The sequence below is a fragment of the Macaca fascicularis genome, chromosome 17 (assembly GCF_037993035.2).
Source record: "Macaca fascicularis isolate 582-1 chromosome 17, T2T-MFA8v1.1".
Taxonomy (NCBI): domain Eukaryota; kingdom Metazoa; phylum Chordata; class Mammalia; order Primates; family Cercopithecidae; genus Macaca; species Macaca fascicularis.
Window position 1 is genome coordinate 86,168,435 of NC_088391.1, and position 13,038 is coordinate 86,181,472.

General features: G+C 42.4%; 1 protein-coding gene across 9 annotated transcripts in view; it reads right to left on the minus strand.

The window, feature by feature from the left end:
* Positions 1 to 13,038, minus strand: part of ABCC4 (ATP binding cassette subfamily C member 4 (PEL blood group)) — a 291,853-nt gene that overhangs the window by 217,513 nt on the left and 61,302 nt on the right. For all 9 annotated transcript variants that reach the window (XR_012426459.1, XM_074021271.1, XM_074021270.1 and 6 more), the window contains one exon: positions 4,652 to 4,876. Coding sequence is in view for 7 of the 9 variants with exons in the window: in XM_005586099.5 (XP_005586156.3) it covers positions 4,652 to 4,876 (225 nt within the window). In the remaining 2 variants the exon portion in view is untranslated. The remainder of the gene's footprint in view (positions 1 to 4,651; positions 4,877 to 13,038) is intronic.

Genomic DNA, 13,038 nt, shown 5'->3' on the forward strand with positions numbered 1-13,038 from the left:
TCAGCTATCCTTAATCCAGGCTCAGTGTGACTAAGGGACTGTCTTCTTCCAACATGGCCCCAACTCATGTGCTCTAAGCTACAGAAGTAACCCCTTGAGACTTGAAGATGGACACATCCCCTGCTTCTGCATCCCAGATAAAAGTAAAAACAGGAGATAAGGCACTGTCCCCACAATACGAACCCATGCTGGGAATATGACTTGTGACTGATGACATTCTAACATGAGCAAGTACTATTGCCATGAGGAGCCCATATTCTTAATGCAAATCTGTTGACCTCACTTAAAATACAGCCTGTGCTGCACAGTCTCTTTATTCGGTAAAAGTTATAAGAAATAACACAAGGAACTTGAACAAACCACCATGAACCATTTCAACAGACCACCCTTGGAGCCCTCAATCCAAATTAAAGCTAGTCATGATTCATAAAAACATAACAGACAAATTATTAAAGAGTAAGTGGGAATGTAAAATGGTGTGGCCACTGTGAAAAACAGTGAAAAACACTGTGAAAAACACTGTGAAAGAAAAAAATGGTGGTTCCTCAAAAAATTAAACATAGAATTACCACATAACCCAGCAACCCCACCTCTAAATAAATACTCCAGTGTATTAAAAGCAAGGACTCGGCCAGGTACAATGGCTCACGCCTGTAATCCCAGCACTTTGGGAGGCCAAGGTGAGCAGATCGCGAGGTCAGTAGTTTGAGATCAGTCTGGCCAACATGGTGAAACCCTGTCTCTATTAAAAATACAAAAATTAGCCTGGCATGGTGGCAGGCGCCTGTAGTCCCAGCTACTTAGGAGGCTGAGGCAGAAGAATCGCTTGAACCCAGGAGGCAGAGGTTGTAGTGAGCCAAGATCATGCCACTGCACTCCTGCCTGGGAGACAGAGTAAGACTCCGTCTCAAAAATAAAAATAATGAAAACTAAAAGCAAGGACTCAAAGAGATAATTGTACATTCGTGTTCATAGCAGCAATGTTCACAATAGCTACAAGGCAGAAATAACCCAAATGTCCAGTGGCAGATGAATGGACAAACAAAATGTGGCATATCCAAGTAATGGAATATTATTCACCCTTTCAAAGGAATTAAATCCTGGCATACAATACAGCATAGATAATCCCTGAAGACCTTATGCTCCATGAAGTGAGCCAGGCACAAAATAACAAATACCATAGGATTCTACTTCTATGAAATACCTAGAGTCATCAAATTCATTGAGCTGGAAAGTAGCAGGGTGATAACTGTGGAGAAGGGAGAGTGGAGAATCAGTGCCTAATGGGTATAGAGTTTCCACCCAGGAAGATGAACAAATTCTGTCGATGGATGGTGGGGTTGGGAGGCACAGTGATGTGAATGTACTTAATGCCAAGGAACTATTGTACACTTAAAAAGAGTTAAAATGGTAAATTTTGTATTATGCATATTTTACTACAATAAGAAAAAAAAATAATGATGAAAAAGCCTAAAGTAATTTTACCAAAGCTGTGAAAAAGTAAATAAATGACAAGTCATTTGCAGACATCCCACAAGATCATTCAACACTAAATGACGACGATGGGCTCGGCAGTCATTCCATTTGCAACACCCAACCTGATTTCTGCCAGACCGGGAATTAGGATGTGGGGCCTCAGTGGAAACTGCCAGCGGTGCAGAGGGACCTTTCAGAGCCCTGCTGCAAAGCCAGCCTCTGCCCCAAGGAAGCAGCCCACAGGTAAGGAGGAAGTGTCTTATTTCTTCACCTGGGCATGTTTCCACATACAAGACAGGACACGAGGATATTCATCTTTCCCACATTTCTGGGATTTCAGGTTAAGTCTTATGGTTTAACCCAAGCAATTTTTGACTTTGTAAAGAGACAATACTTCTAAGATAATCAAGTTGGTAAATTAATATCTTTGGGAGATGTTTACATGCAGGTAAGCAAATTTGCTGAGTTAGATCAGATTTCCCAAAGGCTATTTTCCAAAGTGTTAGTGGAAAAGAGCAAGAAAAGCAGGTGAATAATATCTCACTTGTACGAAGAGCTGTGTTTTACTGAACCACTACCTCAAACCGGACTTCATGTAGGGTGTTTTTAAAGTTTGCAAGTGGAGTGTTAGTGAAAATTTTTATGAATTTATTAGACAAAAAACTAGCTAATTTATAGAAAAACCTCAGTATTCTTCTCCTAAATGGCGGAAGAGAGTACAGGAGAATAACACAGATGATGGTGCTGCTGCTGATGCTGCTGATGATGCTGGTGATGGAGGTGGTGAAGACCCCTTGACTAGTGTGTACAAGCCTTGTTATCATTTTCACATCACACATGAGGAATCCGGGCAAACCTGTTACACTGTACCTAAGACACGAGGCCTCCAGGATTCACAGAATTACAAGATCAATTCCCCCATGTCAAAGGAAGACTTGGGGAAGACACCTTATGGAAGCTCCGGATAAGTGACAACGAGGTTAAAGAAGAATACTTTACATATAAATGAGCTGGGTGCGGTGGCTCACACCTGTAATCCCTGCACTTTGGGAGGCCAAGATGGGCAGATCACGAGGTCAGGAGTTCAAGACCAGCCTGGCCAACATGGTGAAACCCCATCGCTACTAAAAACACAAAAATTACCTGGGTGTGGTGGCACATGTCTGTAATCCCAGCTACTCGGCAGGCTGAGGCAGGAGAATTGCTTGAACCCGGGAGGTGGAGGTTGCAGTGAGCGGAGGTTGCAGTGAGCAGAGGTTGCACCACTGCACTCCAGCCTGGGTGACAGCAAGACTTCGTTTAAAAAAAAAATTTAAATGGCTTAAAAAAATGGCCCAGGACAAAGAGATATCCAGGACTGATTTAATGACAAGTTCTTTAGCTCTTGACCCTAGCATCTCTATGGCAACTTCTTTATAAAGGAACCAGAAATCCTACTCCTTCTGTAACAGGCAAGACCATGGCAAACTATGGTACAATTTATGGCATATCTCAATACAAAAGCACAAATAAAATAAGAAAATATCAAATCAGGTCTTATCATTATTACTGCCCTGATGGGAAAGAAAATACAGTCAGCCTTCTGTATGTGTGGGTTCTGCATCCCTGGACTCAACCAACCTGGGGTTGAAAATATTTGGGGGAAACAAAACAGGTGATGGTGTCTGTACTGAACACGCATAGACTTTTTTCTTGTCACTATTCCCTAAACATTTATTTATAATACCTAATATAACGTATATTTACATTATACAATGTACAATTATATAATGTACAATTTACAATGTACATTATATAACTGTACCCAATGTACATTGTATATTGTACATTATATAATGTATATTTACATTATATTAGGCATTGTAAGTAAGCCAAGATGATTTAAAGTACATGGGAGTGCACCCATAAAAAAAAAAAATCTTGTCCTTTGCAGCCACATGGATGCAGCTGGAGACCATTATCCTAAGCAAATTAACACCGGAACAGAAAACCAAATACCAGATGTTCTCACTTATAAGTGGGAGGTGATCATTGGGTACAGACGGACATAAAGATGAGAACAAAGACACTGCAGACTACAAGAGTGGGGAGAGAGGGAATGCGGCAAGGGCTGAAAAACTACCTATCAGGTACCACACTCACGGCCTGGGAGATGGGAGCATCCATACCCCAAACCTCAGCATCACACCACACACCCGTGGAAAAAACGTGCACCTCTACCCCTGAATCTAAAAAAGATGAAATTATTTAAAATAAATAAATAAAATGCCATATATGGGAGGGTATGAATAAGTTATATGCAAATACTATGCCACTTAAGCATCCTCCGATTTTTTGTATCCTCAAGAGGTCCTATAACCAATCCCCCACGAATACCAAGGGACAACTGTTTAATGTAAAACCTTACTTTGAATGAAAACCAACCAGAAAATAGAAACACTGTAAGTTCTCTCCAAAATTATGAAAAACAATAAAAAATTCAAAGTGTTATCCCAAACATTCAACTATTTTCTTAAATACCATTAAAAACAACCACAACTAGATTTAGAATATAAAGAAAGCCTGTATCTGACATGGATTCCATTTACATTTTTCTTCAGTTAAGAAAATTATATGGAATATGACTAAATGGTTCATTTAAAAAATACAAGAATTCTCTTTCTCAAATATATTCTTTTCTCCTAGATTTAATTTCATAGATCCAATTTCACTGAAGTTCACTTCTTAATACAACTGTGATGTAAGTGAAGGTTCTAATGAACAACAACAAAAATTTCCATAAATACTACTATGAGATTGAGGCAAAGAAACACTGAAAACCAATTTGATATTTTTAATTAGATTTCATTATAAATTTAGTATTCTGCAACAGCCTGTTATCAAAGGCAGCCGTGCCCTGACAGCAGTAGAAAACTTTCATTATACACTGGAAAATTTTGCATAAAGAAAAAAAAACATTGGCCTGATGCAAATAGCAAGCTTCTCTAGTAAGGTGTAAATGATTCTATTTACAGAAGTTTTCTTCTTTTTTCTTTTTTTTAGAGACAGGGTCTTGCTCTGTCACCCAGGCTGGAGAGCAGTGGCTATTTATGCAGTATTTAATTTACATAAAACTTTCCCAGAATGCTTCTGATGCTTCAGGTGAGGTACATGTTTAATGCTGAATGTCACTTACCTTCCGATAAATCATATGGCACATGGCTATTCGTAACCTCATCCCAGCACACTGAACGTGATAAAAATATAAGTGATGCAGTATGGCCAAAATGAGCGTGCAAACAGTCAGCACCGTGGCATAGGCGTACGCTGTGTTCAAAGCCACGGAATCCATGGGATCGTAATTTTCAAAATAATTAATAATTTTTCCCAAAAATATGGGCTGGATTACTTTGGCACTTTCCTAAAAGAAGAAAAAAAAAAAAGCCTTTAATTAGACATAAAGACCACACCATTTCTTCTTTTTCTTTTTTCAGATGTTGCTCACTCTGTCACCCATCCTGGAGTAAAGTGGCACAATCTTAGCTCACAGCAGCCTCGAAATCCCTGACTCAAGCAATCCTCACGCCTCAGCCTCCCAAGTAGCTAGGACTACAAGTGCACACCATCATGTAGAGCTTTTTTCTTTTTTTTCTGTCAAGACAGGGTCTCACTAGGTTGCCCAGGCTGGTCTTAAACTCCTAGGCTCAAGTGATCCTCCCACCTCAGCCTCCCAAAGTGCTGGGATTACAGATGTGAGCCACCACACCCAGGCTCATTTTTTCTTAACACAAGTTTTACTTTTATATTTTCAAAGTGCAACATTCATCACTAATCTAAAAGAAAAGCAGAACTGTTTTCTTCTTTAAGACAAGCTGAGTTTTAACCTGAAGTCAAAATTCTAATTTCAAAGTCAATAAAGTTTTAGTACATTGTGCTTGGTACACTGTGGGTGCTCAGTATGACAAACAGTGCTTTAAAGCACACTTGGCAAACTACCAAATTAAGTCTTGGCCTAAGGTGAATAAGAAAACAAGTGACCAAAGAGAAATAAGGAATTTGCTTACAAATGGACACCCCAGCTCTCACCCCACTTCCTCTAACTCTTGACATCCCAGCCCACAGGAAAGTTGAGAAGGCTCGTGTATGGGAGGCCACCACTCTCGCCACCTCCTTCACTGTTAAGAGCCTTTATGAACGGAGATAATGGCACAAACCCAGATCAGAAAATCAAACTCTCCAATTTTTCCCAATCCAAACTCCATGTGTCAACAGATCTAAGACAACCAAGTCCAGCTTCAGTTGGAGTGGGGAAAAGAGCCAGGCTTGGGAGGATTCCAGGCTCTTGGACCCACAGGACATTACTTCAATATGTTTCTGCCCCCTACAAGCCTGGATTTTCCCAGAAGAACTGCCACGTTGGCTCAGGTAGTGCAGAGTCAAAAATTAAACCCACCAGAAATTGACCTCAAAGGTAATGTCATCAGTAGTTCTCTATAATGAGTCATACTTTGAAGGTCCTGGTTTTGAAGCAATATTAATAATAATCTATTCCCCAAGGCAAAATTAAAACCCCACACCAATGAGCTGGGAGGCATGAGGGCTTACCTTCTGAACAAGACATAGGGAATGCAATGTTAACCTCCAAGACTAAGGCAAAGAAACAGCAGAACACAGCTTGAGCCATGGTTTGAGGTAAGCAAAGGAGCTTTCCTTTACTCTCCCTGCCAAATGAGCACTTCACCCCATAACCTACTTCCTCCCTCTAGAAACCCTTGTAAGGGACCCTTTTCCCTGATCAAAGAGAACCTAACACTCATTGCAAATCCAGGTCACCAAAGGTAAACATGTAGGCCCTCGACATCATTTCCTCCTAACTTCTCAGAAGACAAAATGCAAAAAGGTTGAAAATCTTTTCAGACCTTGACTTTGGAAAACAACTTTTCCTTTTAAGCAATCTCTCCTTCTTAACAAAGACATAATAAACACCTGACAGATTTGCTACTGATAGCTGTTTTTTGTCTATCTTAAGTGAGGGAAGAAGAATCGATAAAAAACAAAAACAAAATTAACACACTCTTTCATCCCAAACAACTAGTGCTGGATCAGGATATTTACAGAAGACATTCCCATTCCTCAAATGGGTCATGATATTAAATCCCAACACTCCTGTCCTGTCATGTATACACACACACACACACACACACACACACACACACAAACTCACAGACTTCACCAACCACGTTGCCTTCCAGGAGGTCATGGAAGTTTTCCCCTATGATACAGAAATCAGAAAACACCATTTAGTTAAATAATTATGAATAAGATGATCAGATATCAAGAATGCAGAGGCTCACTGTTACATTTCCAGCATGCCCAATCATTCAAGAGGCACTAAGAGTTTATGGAAGAGTCCCTAGTACAACGGGTCATAACATGGACTGTGTAGAGTTTACTGAGATGAAAATCTAGAAGTTTACATCAAAGCAGCAAGAAGGCGCATGTATACATATGTAACAAACCTGCATGTTGTGCACATATACCCTAGAACTTAAAGTATAATAAAAATAAAACTTAGCAATAAGACCAAACTGTACACATGGGCAGCCCCAGCTCAGGAGTGCCAAGGGGAACCAGGGCCGCAGCAGACACACCTGGGCTATCAGCCAGAAGCTCAGTGCTAACTCTTTGCATTTCTAAATGTTCCTGAAACTTCTCACGGTCCCTGGGAGTCACTGTTACTTGTTAACACACTTCTCCATTTCAGCCTAGGGTGAGTACAATTCAAACAGCAAGAGGGATGGCCCCCAGAGGAAATAACAGATGCAATAAACCCAGCAAAAGAGAATGCAAAAGGCAGGCAGGTCATGACCACCTAATTGTCCAGATTTCCCTGCCGAGAGACAGCATTTAATAATCCAGTCAAGTCAATGGGCTCACTGGTGAGTAATGCTGGTTTTTGGTCCATGCCTTTCCACGGACCTCTCCATCCCATATCTTAACCCTCAATTAGTAAGAAACAAAACAACTGGGAAAATGCTCATTATCAAAATTATAACTAACCAAATTTAAACTTTCTAAATATCAGTACCAAGGTCAAAAGTAACTCACATAAATTCTCCATCTTAGAGACCAACCAATCTACGACCTGGTGAAGAGTCTTTTCACAAACAAGCTAAGAATACAGTCCTTACTCCTTCACAGGAATTCTCCTCAACTGTGAAACCATGGAGATTTTTAAGAGTTCAGTAGGATACTTCAGTGTTCCATACTTCAGGTTCTACCGGAGTCCCAGAGTACTTGAAGGCAGATACTTCTCAATGGAGTATTTGGTACTCAGCCTCCTGACATTTGAGCCCCATCCCTTGCTTTCTTGCAGTGACACATTACATGTCTAGGCCCAGTGGGCACGCGGCCTCCATGCTCCTGCTCCCCCACACACTTCAGATATTCCTTGCCCAACTACACTGCACCTGATTGCATGGGAAGGAAAGAAAACACAAGAAATGGAAACAAGCTACCAAAGAAGAACATGTTTGAGTGAAAAATACAAGCAGAAAAGAGTGAACTGTGGAAAAATGAGTAAGCAGTTTGTTTTAGAAATGGGGAAATACAGCCGGGCGCAGTGGCTCCTGCCTGTAATCCCAGCACTTTGGGAGGCCAAGGTGGGCAGACCACTTGAGGTCAGGAGTTCAAGACCAGCCTGGCCAACATGGTGAAAACCCATCTCTACTAAAAATACAAAAACTAGCTGGGCATGGTGGCTCGCACCTGTAATCCCAGCTACTGGGGAGGCTGAGGCAGGAGAATCACTTGAATCCATGAGGCGAGGTTGCAGTGAGCTGAGATGGCACCATTGCACTCCAGCCTGGGGAACAGCACAAGACTTCATCTCAGAAAAAAAAAAGAAGAAAGGGGGGAACGGGGGACAAAAGTAGGGTTGAGAAAGATCCCGAGATAAGGAAGAAAAAAAGTGAATCTGGGGAAATAACCATTAAGACTCCAGATATACCTGAAGTCCTCCCTGAATCAATGCAGTCCTGACTGCATGTGAGAATTACCCGGGAGACTTACAAGCTCACTGATGCCCAGGACCCATCCCCTAGATTTAGGGCCAATTGATCAGGGTGGGGCCTGAGTTCCCCATCCCTGGAAGATTCTGGAGTGTAGAAACCAACGCCTGTACACATCACTATTCTCCTGTCCTGCACTATCTCTGTGTCTGAGTCTGGAGGGGCTGGAGAACCGCTGTGAAGAACTTTTTAGAGATGGAGTTTCACTCTTATTGTCCAGGCTAGAGTGCAGTGGTGCAGTCTCAGCTTACCGCAACCTCCGCCTCCCAGGTTCACACCATTCTCCTGCCTCAGCCTCCTGAGTAGCTGGGACTACAGGTGTGTGCCACCCCGCCCAACTAATTTTTGTTTTTTTTTTTTTTTTTTTTTTTTTTGACACGGAGTCTCGCTCTGTCGCCCAGGCTGGAGTGCAGTGGCCGGATCTCAGCTCACTGCAAGCTCCGCCTCCCGGGTTCACGCCATTCTCCTGCCTCAGCCTCCCGAGTAGCTGGGACTACAGGCGCCCGCCACCTCGCCCGGCTAGTTTTTTTTTGTATTTTTTAGTAGAGACGGGGTTTCACCGTGTTAGCCAGGATGGTCTCGATCTCCTGACCTCGTGATCCGCCCGTCTCGGCCTCCCAAAGTGCTGGGATTACAGGCTTGAGCCACCGCGCCCGGCCAATTTTTGTTTTTTTTTAGTAGAGACGGGGTTTCACCATATTGGCCAGGCTGGTCTCCAACTCCTGACCTCATGATCTGCCTGCCTTGGCCTCCCAAAGTGCTGGGATTACAGGCATGAGCCACTGCGCCTGACCCTGAAGAACTTTTAAGACCACAAAGGGCTTTTAATCAGAGCTGCTGCCAAATGTCAGGCTTCCAAGAAAACCCCTTAGGAAAAAAGGATGCTGAGATTTCAGTGATGACTCTAAGACCTTCCACTCTGCAGAGCAGGGAAACTTCAATGTTCAGTCAAGACCCTACCTACCAAACAAAAGGATGAACCATAATTTGGTTTTTTTAACTTTAAACAAAATAGTTTAACTAATTTGTTTGACTTTAAAAAAATATAGTTTGGAAAGACAGTCCCTGCACATTACTATCTACCCTAAGGACAATGTAAACTGCAAAGAAAAAAATTTTAATTATTTTCAGAAATCATATTATGGGTAATAGTATTGATACTGTAAGATAAAATAAATGAATAAGTAGATATCAAGGGCTGGGATTAGGCTAGCGAGAAAAAAGAACAGATGAAGGGAGAAAAGAGATACAGATATAAGAGCAAAGAGATGAAGTAAAAACACCAGTGTCCTGAATCGGATTTGGAAATACCCACATAAATGCATGATGTGTTTATCTTTAAATATAAACATGTTAAATATAAACATAAAAGGAGTTAAAGCTGCTAGGAAACATGGTTGATTCCACAGCTGGGGCAAAAACTGTTCAGGGAGCCTAAAACATCTTGTCATACCCGAAAATGAGGAAGCTAGCAAAGACTAACAGTACACATGCAAAAGACTCAGAGCCCGACTTCAACAGACTCCCATTAGCCAAAGACAGCCAAAGTGTGGCACAGGGATAATAACTGTAATGAACAGCAGAACTGTTTAAATCCATGAGCTCACAATCATACTCATCAAAATAAACAGAACAAACAATAACAAAAAAATCCATTAACTCCAGAGGAAAATGCTGGAGAATCACTCATTATTTTGAAAATCGGTTTTAAAAAAATAGTAACAAAATTAATCATTTCTCCTGCCTTTCCTATAAGTATACTGTAACTCAGGGTATCAAAGAGTTGACAGTGGTAAAGTGTCTCTTTATGCAAATATTTCAGCTAATAAATAAGGAACTGGAATATCACCACTTTGCAAATTCCTAACAAATTAATGGATCTAAACAATGATCATGAATGGCTCCAAATATCACACACACACAACCAGACCTAAGCGAGGTATCTCGAAGTGGCAGGCGGTACATACCCCCCACCTACAAAGTACTCCTGCCAAAAGGAGGAGTGGGGAAAATAAAACCTGAATCACATCAAGCTTCTAGATCTAACTACTAACTTCTGGTACCAGATGGACATGTTAAGCATGCGGGGATGCAGAGGGTCACGAGAGGGGTAGGAGGGATTTGCAATGAGCCCAGTCTACACCCTGGGAATCTGTGCAGGACAAGCAACATGGTTTCTTCAATTAAAAAGTACACACGCAGCTGGGCACGGTGGCTCACACCTGTAATCTCAGCACTTTGGGAGGCCAAGGCAGGTGGATCACTTGAGGTCAGGAGTTCGAGACCAGCCTGGCCAACATGGTGAAACCCCATCCCTACTAAAAATACAAAAATTACCAGGGCGTGGTGGCAGATGCCTGTAATCCCAGCTACTCAGGAGGTTGAGGCAGGAGATCACTTGAATCCAGGAGGCAGAGGTTGCAGTGAACCAAGATCACTGCACTCCAGCCTGGGCAAGAGCAAGACTGCATCTCAAAACACATACACACACACACACACACACACACACACGCACACACACACACATTTTCAAAGGGGGCAGTGAGCAAGGCTTCATAAAAATCAAGAGTGGTCATGAGTTGATAGTTACTGAATCTGGCTTAGGGGTAGAGGGGGCTTAGTGTCCTATTATATTTTTATGTTTTTGAAATGATCTTTAAAAACCTAAGAAAGATACCAGCACTTTGGGAGGCCGAGGTGGACAAATCACTTGAGGTCAAGAGTTCGAGACCAGGCTGGCCAACATGGTAAAACCCTGTCTCTACTGAAAACACAGAAATTAGCTGCATTTGGTGGTGTATACTTGTAATCCCAGCTATTCGGGAGGCTGAGGCAGAAGAATGGCTTGAACCAAGGAGACAGAGGTTGCAGTGAGCCAAGATCATACACTGCACTCTAACCTGGGTGACAGACTAAGACTCTGGCTCAAAATACAAAACAACCAAAGAAAGAAAACACCACATGAGGCTTGGTCTTGGCCCTCATGTCAGGCAGCTGAACAAGAAATGTAGAATTGGAGTTATTAAAAAACACCTCATTGGCCAGGCACGATAGCTCACGCCTATAATCCCAACACTTTCGGAGGCCAAGGCAGGCAAATCAAAAGGTCGAAATTGAGACCATCCTGGCCAACATGGTGATACCCCGTCTCTACTAAAAATACAAAAAAATTAGCTGGGTGTGGTGGTGTACACCTGTATTCCCAGCAACTCGGGAGGCTGAGGCAGCAGAATCACTTGAACCCGGGAGGCAGAGGTTGCAGTGTGCGAGATCGTGCCACTGCACTCCAGCCTGGTGACAGAGTGGGACTCCGTCTCAGAAAAAGAAAAAAAAGCACCTCATTTCTCAGAGACATATTTAGATAGTTTTCAACTATTTAAAATACAAAGACCAACAAGCAGCATAGATACAAATGGAGAGGCTGCCTGTGTCGTGGTTTGGCCCACACAGAGGATTCCCAAGCTCCTCCTTCCTCCTGCCCCCCTGCAGGCTCCAAGTGGGTGGATACTTGCTCAGTCCCCAACACAGTCTCCATGGAGGTGCACACAGGGGACAGATGTGCTGGAAATTTGCAGGCTGTTCTGTTCTAATTAGCATTTGCCTGTAAGAGCACCGTGTTCACCAGTTCACCATTAGACTAGTACTTATTTCTCTGGGCATTATAACCATCCCTTAACTCTGAAATCATTCCTAATCTCACTTGTATTACTTTGAAATTCCAACCTCAAAGACTCCCCAAAAACTGGTGTCACCATCCCTCTTTCTGCTGGTGCCACCATTAGTACCCAGGGAAGGCCCTGCTTGCATTCTGCTTAGTTAAGAGTATACGGCTAGGGAGTTATGGATCCACAGCACTGTAACCAGAGGAATTAACCCATTTGTGCCTAGCATTCCATTATTGGAACGCTAAGCTTGTGGGAGTTATTTATATTCTACTGCTCAAGGTCATCGCCAAGGTCTGATTTTTCACACACACACCCCCGCACAAAAATTGGCAACCTCCAGCATAAGTGGGTTAAAAAAGGCCTGAATGTCATCACAGAAGCTTTTTACAAAATGCTAGGTTGAGTTTAGAGCTTCCACTATCTAAAATACGAAGATCCACAAGCGGCACAGATACAAGACCAAAAAATGAAAAGCATCTTCATAAAATCAGTTGTGAAACTAACATTTGTTCTAACTCCATTTTTTTTTTCTTTTTCTGAGACAGTCTTGCTCTGTCACCCAGGCTGAAGTGCAGTGGCATGATCTCAGCTCACTGCAATCTCCACCTCCCAGGTTCAAGCAATTCTCCTGCCTCAGCCTCCTGAGTAGCTGGGATTACAGGCACCCACCACTACACCCAGTTAATTTTTATATTTTTAATAGACATGGGGTTTCACCAGGTTGGTCAGGCTGGTCTCGAACTCCTGACCTTGTGATCCACCCGTTTTGGCCACCCAAAATGCTGGGATTACAGGCATGAGCCACGGCGCCTGGCCTAATTTTCTTTTTTAGAGACAAGGTCTTGCTT